A 15,007-nucleotide genomic window follows, 5' to 3' on the forward strand; every position below is an offset into this window, starting at 1 on the left:
ATCAGAGCTTTACCCTGTGCACAGTTAAAGATCTCTTTTCCAGTGTCTCTCTCTTTCTGCTTCACACATTCCAGTCTCTCTGTCCTTCAGTTCTGTTCAATTTGATTTTATTCAAATCAAGTCACTTCACTTCAAATCAGTTTAGTTTGACTGAATTCAGAGCAATTTAGTTCAATTTCACCATAATACATTATATTCCAAATAATTCATTGGAGAACATGAGTAATGGTTACATATGAATCATAGCTACATATCAACTCTTTCTGCATCTCCTTCCCTCTCTTTCCCTCTGTCCATACCTGTAAAACCTGAGCAGTGGTAGAATGAGTGTTGGTGGACAGGATGGTGTGAACGTGTGGGGGTAGAGGTCTGTAGAGCCAGGACAGGTCAGCTGACTGTTCCTCTGACAGCTCGTCCAATCCGTCCAGCACCAGAGCCACGGGCCGCTCCGCACTGACCAGGTCCAGAAGGGAATGGAGCTCATTATGCAGCTCAGGCAGAGACTGTGAGGAGGGATGAAGTCATACTTGTTAGAGAGGAACCGCGTAACCCACACTATGAAACAGAAAATGACATAACATCTCTTAACACTACAGCTTTCCAGTTGCTTTTCCTTTCTGCAGGGTACAGAGTAAAGCAGTCAGTTCAGACACAACGCAGTGACATCTGAAGATACCTTCTTACCCAATCTGTTTCTAGAACAAGTTTGTGACTGCTTATGACTTACACGCCACATGCAAAATGTGAACATACCCTGGTTAATGTTAGCCATCACTGGCCTCTCTACGTAAAGCACTCAGTCGTAATAACAGACCTCTGATACCATGGTGCTGTCGCTGTAAATCTCCGCTAACTGCATGCACAAAGCTTTGAGCAGCAGACGCACGTTTCTGCTCTCCCCCGTCAGCCCTACGAAGAACACCAGCACCTTCACATCCCTAAGAGCAATGCAACGGTCATACATCACTCAACAACAAACAACAAATAACAACAAAACAACCAAGGTCTAGCATAGCTATTACAATGCTACTGAGGGCCATTTGATGTTGACATTTGATGCCATGTTTTGTGACTTTCACATCGTCACTGATGAAATCCTTCAAGCTCACTGCTGTTAAGTTTTATTTATCGATTGATTGACTTATTTATTTTATTTCTCACCCTGCTATCCAGGAGGGCAGGAGACGAGCCACTCTGGCCAGAGTGGTGCTCTTGCCTGAGCCAGGCTCTCCGAGTAACATCACAGGCCTCTGGGAAGGAGCCTCCACTGCCTCCTTCACTGCCGACATAAAGCCCTGCCTGAAAACACAGCCCTGCTCTCTGCAGGGGGAAGAGGACGGTAAACATGCTTGGTTAAGCACTGAGACACACAATGAATGAAAACTCGGGGTCTGGTCAGATTGGAAATATATCCGGATGGATAAGAGATTGAGAGTTGCACAGGGATGAAGATTAGAACAATATGGAGGACAGGAGTCGAATGGAATGAAATGACATTAATGAACGCCTGCTGTTCTGTTCCTGAGCTTTTAGGGGAAGAGAACAGGATATAAAAAGGAGCACACACAGGGATGGGAAATAGAGAAGAATGATGGAGTGTGAGGCATGACACATGACTGGGAAACATGTGTGAGGAATGGAACAGAACTAGGACAGAACAAAGAGGAACAGAGCAGATGTGAAAAACTGCACAGGCAACACATAGGGACTTACCCAGGAAAAAGAATTTAGGATAGAATAGGCATTGAAAACGGATAAGAATTTGGATTTCGGAAAGGGACAGAATGGGGCAAAGGTGAGGCAGATGACAGCAATGGACCATGGAACAGGAAAAGAAGGGGAAACGGACACAGGACAGCCAGGAATAACGAGGGAATAACAGTGAGGAACAGGGCCAGATTAACACATGTAACAACAATAGGGAACAATAACCAGAAACAACAGGGATAAAGAATGTGACAGTAAATGGATTATTGGATTGGACTGAAGCGTATAAAACAACACTGGCAACTCACAGTTTTTGTCCATGTCTAATATGACGCATAATCTCCTCTTTCATTCTGTTTCTGGAAATTTCATTCGCCGTCACGTCAAAGGAAGATTTAGGTGAATCCACCTGCATAACTCTGGAACACAGCAGGTTTTTCTTAGTCAGGCCTCTGACTGTGAACAGATGTGAAATTGTGATACTGGAAAAAAAAGAAAGCAAAAGAAAGCGTTCACTCTTTTGTGCTCCCACCTGCGGAGAGAGGAGGTGACTGTGCGGAGGAAGTGAGAGCAGAGGCGGTCCGTGTAAAACTGATGAGATCGGTTGTGTTTTGGGCTCAGGCCTCTCCTCCCCCAGCCGATGTTTGTTTCATAGATATTCGTATGTCTCAGCTGCAGAACAACATGCAACAACAAAATGACCAAAATATTCATACCCTCATCAGATATGTAACCATCACCTATATGTTTAGTTTAACAGCAAGTACTATAGTTATAAAATACATAACTGAGCCATAACTGTTTGGATTACATTAAAATAAATAAATAAAGAAGAGACAAGCAAAAGGCGGTGACTTTAAAAAAAAAAAAAAAAAGGAACAGGACAGAGTTTAAATCTGTCTGTTTCTCTCACCTGTCTGTGTATGTTTTGTATGAATCTTTGATGGGCAGAGTGTAGAGTTTGGTTGACCTCTAGTTGACTCTTGTGAAGGTCGATGAATTGTGGAGCGTACTCATTCCTCAGGTTAAACTGCAGGTCTGTGATGATCCTTTTATAGCAGTGACTGAACTCCTCTGGAGGGTGTTTGGCTCCCAAACCCTGTTCTACCTCCCAATCCAGCACTGAAACACACAAAGCCACCCCCCCCCCCCCCACACACACACCCCCCCCCCCCCACACACACACACCAGTCAGAGGGAAGGTTTTTTGTTGGTTAAAAAAATTATTTTGGATCCTTTCTTTAGATACTTGTTCCATTTTACAACCCCTTTTCTCCCGGTTTGGAATTCTCCATCGTGGCACAACCCCCGCATCGGCCAGTAAACACATCCTGTATTGATGGATGGCATCAGCCATTGCTTCTCTCTGGCTGTATCTCTTAAACCCTTTACCTACAATTTATTTGTTTTCATGTAAGAGATATGGGGTCCTTTGATGCATTCACATATGCATCAAAATTCTGGTGAACTACTGAGATTGGAAAAACTGGATGGGGAAAAAACTGGAAACTTGTGAGAGACAACAGATAGCAGCACACTCCAAGTTGGGGAGGAAATGGAGGGAGACAATGAAAAACAACACTTTGATGAAATTCATATATGCACACCACCACATAACCACACCTGTCTTCAGAAGCTTGGCAGTGGCCTCCTCTCCGATGGCCTCCGGACCGCTCCGCTGTAGCACCCCCCACAGGCGGACGCAGGAAGCACGCCACACTTTCCTGGCCACCTTCCTGCGCTGGGGATCCCGACTCAGGATGTCAGGATGGTGTGTGCTTACAGTTAAACGACATCACATCAGTCATTATTGCAAAGTTAGACGTAAATCATGAATAATAATCAGATATTTAAATTCCTCGATACAGGCATTTTTTACAATGTCTTTGTGCTTAATCTCTACAGCCCAACACCAGTTACAAACTTATAAACAAACTGACAAAGGTAGAAATGGGACTACATTTGAAAGTGCAAATTGGCTATCAACAGTCATAACAACGCAGAGGCCATCGGAACCGAAAACAAAATGCATCTTGCATGTGGCTGTGAGCGCTGCTCAGAATCAGTTATCACTTCTCATGTCTGAAACCTGTCGAGTAAGTCATGTCAGATTTGACGAATGTGCGACACTTTGTCGCCAAAAATAAACATACAATAAAGCTTTTCAGCAGATGGGTGAATTCAAACATGGAAGATATTCAGACATTCTAGAACACAAGAGTGTTCTAGAATGTTTCATCTTCAAATTCAAACTGTCAAAAAATTTAAATTTTCAAAATATTCTGAGTCATCCTGGTACAATGATATTTTCAGTTCTTTGAAGTTGCTAGCTCACAGCCAAACTGAAACTGGGTGTGTTGAGAATATCAGACATCTGTGAAATACATTTAAAAATATAAAACCTCTTCATTTTGCTTCATGAAAACCGCCATTTAAAAAAAGGGGGATGAAATGTTTTAAAAGCTTCAGGCTCAGTAGTTGGTAGGAAATTATAATTATACAAATTATAACAGTGCATATTGTAATGAGCCACACCTATCAAAAGGACATTCCTATGTGGATTCACCTTGTTTACACCTTTGTGGCTGTGATGTGGTGAAAAGAACAATTTATGAGAACTTTTTAAACCTTTCTAAACACATTTATCAACTCTGAAAATAAAAACTGACAAAAGAAACACGTGGTGTAGAATGATTATATTGTGCATCCGTGTTTACCTGATGGGCAGTAAGCGGTAAACAGCAGGGATCCTGTTCTGGTCCAGCCGATACCATGTCTGGAGAAGCTTAAGATCTCTGTCAAAGTCCGTCCAGGACCGGACCAATTGGGCCGTGTCCTCTCCATCCGACAGAGAGTTCTGGGAGACTGAGCTCTCGCTCAGAAGCCCGGAACTTTCTATGTGCTCCTGCTCGCTCTGAACAGGCTCCAGAGCAAAACTGCCGGCAGTGCTGGTGGAGATGCTGGACTGTGAAATGTCTGTGACGTCACCATCTTCCTCTTGTTTCCTCTTGGACAATTTCTTCTTGTCTCTCTCCACTATCCAAACAATGGCCTCAAAGTCGTCCTTGGGAATGCTGACTGGCAACGTCAGTTCCTCATGCTTCTGCCCCGTAAACACCTGCCAATTAGAGAGGCCATAAAAACGTAGCATAAAATCTTATTCACTGAACAAATCTATGCAATAGCCGCAGGAAATTGCATAAAATTGCAAAAAAGGAAAAATTAAATTCTAAGATGAAATGTGAAGAGTGGCACAGCTGGTGGTTCTAATGTTGCCCTATTTCAGAACACCTCAGTTGAGTCAATGCTGGTCCGACTCACAAAAAAGTTTGGCCCGTTTGCCTGCTGATACTGGGTCAGAGTCTCCACATGCAGTTCTGCTGAGTCATGACGGTTAGAAACGGGGTCTACCACACCCCTGCGCAAGTCCACCATTCTTAAGTCATACCCTCGCTGCTTACAGTAGAAATACAGCCGAGGATACACGTTCTCCATCAGTGCATTTCTCTCTATCACAGTGTCTGCAAACACACACACACACACACACACAAAGTAAGGCCTAAGCATTGCTTGTTGTCACATAAGAAACCATCAGTCTTGTAAGTATCAAAATTGGCGGGAATGAGTTGAATGAGTTGTTTTAAAACAGAATCAGTTTCAGGCTTAAATTCAAATCCACCTGCTACAGAAACCCACCAACGTATGGTCCTCTTTTGCTGAGCACACTGCTACTTTGCTGTGTGAATCTTTGGAATGGTAGGCTAGTCTACTGTATACATATATGAATACACAGATCTTCACTGCACTGAGTATCACCTCTGTATCCACCACACAGGTACAGCATGAATCTGCGTTCTCTGGCATGGCAGGGGGTGATAGAGGACTCCTCTGGGAGGGTGCTAGCCTGTACCCGATGACCTGCTCCATCAAACTGGTCTACAGGGCACTTCTCCTTCTCTGTGACTTCAGCTCCTACCAAAGTCTCCTTCGAGAGGGACTCCTGATGTTCTGGACTGGAGTCTGTGCGTGATGACTCCCCCTGACTGACATCAGCGTAATCCTTCCCCCTCTCTTCCCTTTCCTTCTCCTCGTCTTCCTCCTCCTCCTCCTTCTCCTCCTCTCCCAGCGCCGGCGAGCTCTCCAGCATCTTTGAAGATTCGGCCATATGCATTACATTTCCAGCGCCATGGAAAAAAGCCCTCAAAGCTTTGTCCTAAAATCTCACCCAGCAGCAGGTAAGAAAAGCAAAGAAATGTCAGCACCTTGTTATCAGTGTAAGTTTGTACTCACTCTGGTGTTTCCTGAGGTCAGCCTCACCTTCAGCATCAACGTCTGTGTTTTTAGAAAATTCAATGCTTCTTCTCCTTTTCCTTCATGAGATGTGGTTTGGCCGTAACCTTTGACATGACGCTGTTGCAAATTATACTGGAATTTAAAAAAGAAAGAAAAAAGGTTTTGTGCAAGGCCAGTGAAACACAAACAAGCACACACATTAATGTATAAGTAGATATTAGTGTATTCATACACAGATGCTTGGCATAACATATTCTTTGCATTACTGTTTTGTGATAGTTAATGGAGAATCATAATTGATAGATTCATGATAAACATTTTCATTCAGAGACCATGCTTACTTTAAGATGTGCTGTTATCTCCAACTCTGTTTCCACACTCAGTTTGGAATGGGGCACAACCTGATGGTTTGATGGTCTCTATCATATATAAACACAGATCGTTATAAAGAAACTATCGGAATCTATGAATTCTTAAAACCTTTAAAGACGCTACATAATGCATAATAACTCACATATAACAGTTGTACGAAGCATAACTGAGATGTTACCAAACGTGTTATGAACAACAGTATAACACAAGTCTTAAGTACTCTCATTAGTCTATATGCACATGCACATGCACTAGTGTACTTTAATTCTCTTATCACAGCTCATATGACATGTAATATAGCGTTTATGAAGCCCACAGTCGTGACCATGCACTGTAGTGATGTGAATTTCTGAATTCAGTTTCTCTCTGTCAGTACCTTCTTCCTCATGCACCTGTCGACATGACCATGATCAGTCAGAGAGTTTGAGAAGAACAGCTCTTGGAGTCTCTCGGATGCAGTCTGTCTCGTGCCTCTGTGATCCTGAACAGGGGTCATGTATTTTCAATGAGGGAAAAACAAAGTGTCCAATCTGAGATCTTAAGTGATTGGCTTTCCAGAGCTGTGAGAACGTGATAATTTACAGGGCTTATATTTCAAGATCATACAAAGTTTCCTTAGTGCGGGACCTTGGAAAGATTTGAGGGCATTCAAAACTTGAAGTTGACTAGGTTTACTAAATGGATGTAATACAGCACAATCCGGTTATATGAATGATGGTATTTTTAAGAAAAAATGCTTAGCTTACCTGAGAAACTGTCTTTGGTCCAAATTCATTCTGAATAGGCGGGAACCTTACAAACTCCTTATCCTTGAGGAGAGGTAAAATGACAGCTTTATTGGATTTGTATGTTTATGAAATTGTTTGCTGTAGAGCTCTCCTCATTTGTTGTGGTTATGGTTACTACAAGCAACAGAAGTACAGTATAAACTGTCGAATGCAAATATTGCCCGTAAAATGTTAAAATGACTTGGAATGCTCATGAAATCGTCAGAAAGTCACTTCTAATAATCTTACTACCCACAAGTTCAGAGCTGAAAATCAGTTTAGGTACAATTTACCTCTTTCTTTTTCTTCTTCTTCGGGCCGATACCGTTCCTATAGTATGTCCACATTGTCGCTTGGTTGATGTCCCGGTCTCAGTATTTCATCACAAATCTTTCAATCGCTAAATCTACTTCTGTGAGCTGAATGGATCAAAAGAAGTCACTGAAACATCCGCCACAACCTAACAACCTAACTCCCTGGTCATATGAAAAAAATCCCTTACTTTTAAAATCTTGCACTAGAGGCTCCTGCCCTTAGAAAGACACCGGATCAGGTTTACTTACTGCACGCGGACTAAACTGACTTGCCCTGTACGCGCCCTCTATGGTCGAGTGTTACGGCAAGTGGAGCGTATCCAGTGGTCGTGTGCAGTCGCTCCTTACGGGTGACAGTGATGGACTGAACACGTTCCATTTGGGTAAACAATAGGCGTAGAGGAAATGTGCTCTTTAATGCAACAACCAGCAGACCAGAATAAATGAAGTCCGGTGTTATTACAAGGGCGGATGACGCACTAGTGCCTCTCAGAGGCCCCTCTAGTCAATATTTTCTTGGCCTTATTTCTGTCAAGATTTATTACCATGGGAACGTCAAGACAATTCAAAAGCCATGAACAAGCAGTCTGTTTGGTATTCGGTACAGGTGACACCAAATCGCGGCTCCAGTCTGCTATGCAAAAGAAATAAGCCATTAAGTCTCTTGTAGATTTGCTGAATTAGAAACATTACGTTTATTTGAATACTGCGATTGACTGCAAGTTACCAAAACAATTTTAGATTACTAGAAAACAGAAGACAACGATGAAATCTTTGCAGCATTACTATACTGAGGTTTGTGGGTGAAAAATGGATTGAGATATGAGATGTTCGTTAGTCCTAAATTGGTAGGTGAAACAACATCTTTCTCTAATAGGCTATCTCCGGAATGCGGGATATGTTGTTTGTGTTATTTTACTCGACGTGTTGAAAACAACGAAATTAAGGAAGACAAAATTCTTTAGACCGAAGTACATCAATGATGACGTGTTTAACCGAACGAACAAACCCAACAAACAAAAAAGTTCAGCACATAAGTTCAGCAGGTATTTAATATTTAAATCGCGGAATTATTTGACTGCTCATTTTATTGCAACGGCCCTCTACTAGTGTAGATGAGTATTACCAAACCTGACAGTGAGTCAGGCAGAGTAGTTGGCTTGCTCATGATGCCTGACTCTTGCTCACAAGCCTCAAACAGAATCATGCAATTAGTCGGTAAAGAGAATTCCCCAAAATGTCTTTTGTTTAATTCTGAAGATGGCCATATGCATACTGGGAAAGACTGAGAGAGAGAGAGAGAGAGAGAGAGAGAGAGAGAGTTTTATACTACAGTTCTTTTCAACTAAACGGTAACAGCTTAAGGTATTTGAAAGCCTTTTGGTTGGCTCTAATGTGAGCACATAATAGCTGCTTTCTAGATGGAAATTTAATATGGGATTTTAGAATTCATAAATATAAGAATAAATGCGTTTCTGTTCTTAACTGTTCAACACAAATTCACATCCAATATATTTTATATACATCTGACATGTTTTGGCAGACGTATTTTCACGTGCCATTAACACATGTAAAATGATTGGCTGGCAGTGACGTCCCGTCATGCTTTGCAGTGTTTTTGTTCCTGTCAAAATGGCTGAGGCGGTAGACAATCGCTTAGCCTGTGCGCTCGAGCGAACGCTAGATAAACTGCGTCCTGATTCGTCTCGGTCAGTAGGCATCAGATCTTCGTATGCAGGACCGTTGTATTTAATCTGTCTTGACAGATATGTGAAAGATTCGAACTTTAGCATGTATTTCCCAGAAAATGTTACGGTGTCAGATAGCCTGTTTGATGCCACCATTACTGACGGAGACTGCAAAATACGTGTTTCTTTGGACCCTAGCTTAAACAGACTGATTTCCAAAAATGTACTTCATTGCGGTAGCCTCGTTCGAAACGTGGTATTCTCGACTGGAAATGAGAACGCAGGGGAGAGTCGAACTTTCCAGGTATGTGGTCTGGATGTAGATAGACAACCTGGTAGTGATGCGACGTTACGTGCTCTGTCAGGGGTAAACGTCAGGTCTCTACCATGGATGGGTGGCGAACCGAGTCTTCTTCCACTGCGTGCACGGAGAAGCACCTATGTTCCGTTGTGGAATAACCATGACTTTACAGGGAGTATGTGGCTGGACACACCCCCCTCGGCGTCCAACGAGGAACTGGATTCTGACGAAGACGTGGACGGTAAATATCACACATGTTAGAAACCGGGTTCTTGTCTGTCTTTCACGAAGAAGAAAGTTATCTCTCAGGCTGCTACAATGTATCCCTATAAAGGAATGTTGTATTTATTTTTGTCCCGTGGTCTGTAATGGCTTGTTGTTGTTGTGGTTGTTGTTGTTTAGCAAGTCTTGACAGTGGCTGAAGATGGTCCTATCTTTTTGCAGAAACTCTGTGCCTGTTGTTAAGATTAGTATTGCTGAAAAGCAAGTGGCAGTTTCTGATGAATATTCTGGCATTGTTATTGGTTTTATAGATAATCAGCCCACTGTGTTACTGGGGGAGCTCCGTCGACGCTTCCTGGCTGGCCATCGGCGCCCCAGAGGTGCCCTGTGTGTCCGGGTTCTTCAGAAATCCAGGCTGATATATTATGGCAAATCCGACCAGATCTGTGAATGTCCTTACAAGGTCAGAGGTCATGCTTTACCACAAGTAAAATACCTTGCCTGTCTAATATATAAACAAATCTCCTCTATGGGCACCTTGAGACGTCGCTCTTGTTTGTTATATGTTGTCTCTCAGGCAGAGTTGCTGGTGGGAGATGGCTCATTGACTGTGTGCGTGGTTCTGTGGAACTCTCTGTGTTTGGACTGGTACCGCTGTTTACATCCCGGTCAGGTTCTGAGACTGAACCGTTACCGGGTGAAGCAGAGCTACATGAACCAAAGTGCCCAGGGACCTGAACCCTGTATCGGTAAACAAAACTACATTTCCCAGTACAGTACAAAAAAGTGTGTTGTCAGAGTGGCTTTACTTTATCCCTGTCAGTGGCTAGTTAAAGACAACAAAAAGTTACAATGGGTACAGTTTGTTTCAAGTTTCCTATTTTATATCTGATCTTGGTTTGTTTAGCGTTAAAAAATAGGTGTTATATTGCCTCAGATACAACTCCAGTGATTCTGTTGAAGTTTGACTGAGTACTTTCTCTCTCTCTTTCTCTCTCTCTCTCCCTCCCTCTGTTTTTGCCCTCCAGAGATCAGTCTGAACTCTAGAAATCCTACAGCCAAAATCACCGTCATCCCTAAGAATCGTGTGTCTCCGGACTGGAGCTTACCAGACCTTCCACACACCTTCCTCAACGGGTATATGTGTGTGCGTGCGTGCGTGCGTGTGTGTGTGTGTGTGTGTGTATATGAGTGTGTGTCTTTCTTTCCATAAGTGTGTTCAGGTCTCTTTTTTTTTTTTACCCATTTAAGGTTGAATTCATTTTCTTGCTCTATACATTTGCTGTTTCATCATTTACAGACTTCATATTCACTGTTATATGGTAAGAACAGAGTGAATGTGGTAAGTGTAAAAAGTGCTCTGGGTTTTTATAACATTAGTCAAGTGTGTAATCGTCTAGCTGATGTGTTGAATCAAGCTAGATGCTCACTACTGAGGACCTTTTGGAGTAAAACTGGGAAACACTGCTCTTACGCAACATGTTCCTGGGGAATCTTCCCTGTTGGCGGACACTAAAAAGACACTCCTATTTCACCTTCGCAGGCAGAAACTCCTCAGCTGTCCCCATGGTAACATTTGTGATGTCATTGGCACAGTGATGTTCGTTGGCCGGCAGGAACGTGTCAGGAACAAAGGTCAGATATGCATATGCTTATACTTAGGTCTCTGGGCTATGAGTTTAATCGATGTTGTTGTAAAGCGAATACTACTGTCCCACGCTCAGACATGAATCAGGCATGAAATTAGTGTGTAAATGTGGATTATGTGCAAAAATATTTATTTATTTGCAGATGGACAGAACAGGACAGAACTTAATGAGTATCGTTGGCTCCAATTGGAGGATGGGACATCAGATCAACCAATCATGATCAAGTTATACCCCACCTCACAGCCAGACATTCAAAGCAGAATCCAACCCAGTATGTGATCTCTCTCTCTCTCTCTCTCTCTCTCTCTCTCTCTCTCTCTCTCTCTCTCTCTTGCTCCCCCCCCTTTTCTCTCTCTCCCTCTCTCTCTCTCTCTCTCTCTCTCTCCCCCCCTCTCTCTATCCCTGTTTTTTGGCATGTCAGGATTATGAAGTTGTACCATCAATGCTTGGTCTATAGTTAATGATTGACTGTGTCTGTCTCTCTCTCTCAGTGACGTTGCTTGTTTGCACCAGACTTCAGCTGATCAGGATCACAGTTGGCACGGCTACAAGTTTCCAGTATTTGACCAACACCCCACATACACAAGTTTACTGCACAGGTAGCACACATACACACACACACACACACACACACACACATTTTTCACCCATTTGAGTGTTTTGTTTAACTTATTTTGATTTGTTTTGCTTATTTTTTTTAATTGACTGGCTTTGAGCAGGTACTGGCTCCCCCTCAGTGATGCCCTATAGAGGGCTGAGACCAATCAGGCAGTTTCTCCATTGGCTGAAACGGGCAGATGAGAACAGCATGCTAAACAGAGCTGTGGTTGGAGGATATTTCACCTACCCACCTCTACCCGCCTCCCTCCAGCGTTTCCTAGACAACACACGAGGTAAGATTGGAGTTGGAGAGAGTGTTGGGACAGTGTTTGACAGTTTGTGGTGTTGAAAATGACAACATTACTATTGCATGACATAGACTATGCACGTGTACCGTGTGTGTGATTTTGGACAGTCTGTGTGTTATACTGCAGTTGTGTGTATGTATCTTTGTTTGTGTTAAGTTGCATGTCTCGTGTATGTGTGTAAGTGTGTATTTTTTTTTCCATACACGTGTGTTTATGATGTGTGTGTATATGGTGTGTGTGTGTGTGTATGTGTAGTTGACACAGGTCTAATAAGTGGAGGGGAACTGCGGGTACAGTGTGAAAAGCTGCATTACAGAGAAACCAAACGATTCACCATTCAGTGTATGGTCATCTCAGCATGCTACCACAACAGAGAGGTATACATACACACTCACACACGCAATCACATGTACTCACGTACAAACACACACACACACACACGCAATCACATATACTCACATACAAACGCAATCACACACACACTGCAGTGTAGCCATCGTGTAAAGAATAACGGTAAGAATGCCTGTGAATGCCAGCACTAATAATCTGTCTCAATCTGACAGGACGGCCGGAGGAGACAAAGCTCCAGCACCCCAACGTCTGCCCAGCTCAGCCCCCGAATCCCACGCCACAGAGACAGGTGTGTGTGTCTGCGTGTGTGTGAGCATGCGTGCACACGTGTATGTGTGTTTTTGTATGTGTGTGTGCAAGTGTGTGTGTGTGTGTGTGTGTCTGTGATTGTGTATGTGTGGGTGGGTGAGTCACAAAGCATCTGATTGTGAACCTGAATTCCCGTTGCTGGATACATTCGTTGCTGTGTGTGCTCCAGAGTGAGTCTGTGTGTGTAGACAGACAGACTCAGATTGGTTGTGGCAGATCCAGATTTGTTGTTTTTATGTGTGTGTAGACAGGCAGACTGAAACTGGTTCTAATGTGTGCGTTGTTATACATCTGTTTGATTACAGTGTATTGTATTAATGTTTGTGCTGTTTGTGTGTTTGTGCTGTATTTTCAGTTTGGAATCTCCCAGACCTGCAAAGCGTAAACTGACCTTCAGCAGCAGTAGCCCTAGAAAGAGGTTAAGGCTGTGTGTATGTGTGTGTGTGTGTGGAGAGAAAGAGAGAGAAAGAGGTAAAGGCTGTGTGTGTATGTGTGTGAGTGTGTGAGAGTGTGTGTGTGTGTGTGTGAGTGTGTGTGTGTGGAGAGAAAGAGTGAGAGAGGTAAAGGCTGTGTGTGTGTGTGTGTGTGTGTATGTGTGGAGAGAAAGAGAGAGAGAGAGTGAGAGAGATGTGAATATAAATTTAGCGTTCTCGTCTTTCTCTTTTTCTTTTCATGTCTAGGTTGGCTCCTCCTCTACAGCAGTCTAGATCAGAGGAAGACGCAGAAAATGGTGGGACAAATTAAAACACGTGCACACACACACACACACACACACACACACACAGTTATTTGGTGTGTATCTGAAGCCTGATGATTATCTGAGTGTGACTTTGCTGGTAAACCGCTGATGCAGAAAGACACTCACTGTAGAGATGAATCAGCGAGATTAAGCTAGGCTCTACACACCGAAACAGAAACACACATTTAATTTACTGTAGATGTGTTTCAGATCTTAAAATGATCTCACGCACGCACTCACAGACACCTGCACTGTTTCAGCTCCTTCAGCTCTGTCTAAGATAACACAACCAGTCACACAGTTGGCAGGAATAGATCTGTGTTTGCTCTCTCACACACACAGACACATACACACACACACACACAGAGTGAACAAAATAATAATCTCCAGTCCTGTGTGGGTGTGTTTGTGTTTTGTAATGTTTTTTATTCATCGTTTGTTTGTGTAGAGTTTTCTCTGTTTGATGGAGCTATGGAGTTCCTGCTAGGTGAAGATGAAGATGAGGAGGATGATGATGACGACAACGGTGAGAGCTTTTTCACCCCACCTTCTAGCCCAGCCCCCTCCCATTTGGGCCTGCCCCGTATTGCCATGGAAACCGTGCCGCGGAGTTTCTGCTATGCCCGGAGACACGTGCAGGCCCTTACCGTGGGAATGCAAACAGACAGTTTCCACAAGCTCCTCCCACAGCAGGAACTGGAGTCCTTTAGCCCCGCCCCCTGCTATAGCGGCCACTACACACTCACATTGAGAGGTACATCTCCGTTCATGGGGAAACACACACACACGTTCAGATGAACATATGTACTGTGTGTGAGATCAGTGTTTTTGTCAAGGTTAGTGTGTGTGTGTGTGTGTGAATTTATTTGGATCTATATTCATTTAGCTCTGACAGATGGAGTGTTACTGGATGTTCTCTTCCTCCCCTTTGCCCCTGGGAGCCAGCACTGGAAACCCCTTCCCAGCTCACACCCAAACACCTGGGAGTCCATCCTATCACATGGTGGGTTCTCAGCAGAGGCTCCACCCCCAAGTCCAGGTAAATTTAGATGCGATGGTGATGATGATGATGATGATGACATTGAAGATGATGGGAGTGGTGGGAGATTATGAACACACTCTTATTTCTGTCATTTCCTCTTCTAAAGCTGACTTGATTGCCATGGCAACTCAGTTGACCAGTCAGAGGCTGGTATGTGTGTTGGAAGCATGCGCTCTGGGCGGAGACAGGGTGGAGCTTATACTCAGCCGTGCCTACCCTCTACGGAGCTGACCACGAACCTCACACACACACACACACACACACATACACACATTCTCATGGGGTCATGAGTTTAAATGACTGCCCTTAATTAGAAGCATTGTAAAACTTAAAAAAAACATATTT

General features: G+C 43.4%; 1 protein-coding gene across 1 annotated transcript; it reads left to right on the top strand.

The window, feature by feature from the left end:
* Positions 1-761: 761 nt before the first annotated feature.
* Positions 762-14,940, top strand: LOC115817106 (RPA-related protein RADX). Its single transcript, XM_075353589.1, is given in 16 exon segments — positions 762-792; positions 9,114-9,683; positions 9,937-10,127; positions 10,242-10,413; positions 10,693-10,801; positions 11,208-11,299; positions 11,456-11,584; positions 11,805-11,912; positions 12,033-12,206; positions 12,477-12,598; positions 12,785-12,861; positions 13,237-13,299; positions 13,562-13,611; positions 14,069-14,374; positions 14,507-14,659; positions 14,769-14,940. Coding segments are annotated over 16 exon segments (2,472 nt in total). The 3' UTR covers positions 14,894-14,940.
* Positions 14,941-15,007: the final 67 nt, after the last annotated feature.

The sequence above is a fragment of the Chanos chanos genome, chromosome 7 (assembly GCF_902362185.1).
Source record: "Chanos chanos chromosome 7, fChaCha1.1, whole genome shotgun sequence".
Taxonomy (NCBI): domain Eukaryota; kingdom Metazoa; phylum Chordata; class Actinopteri; order Gonorynchiformes; family Chanidae; genus Chanos; species Chanos chanos.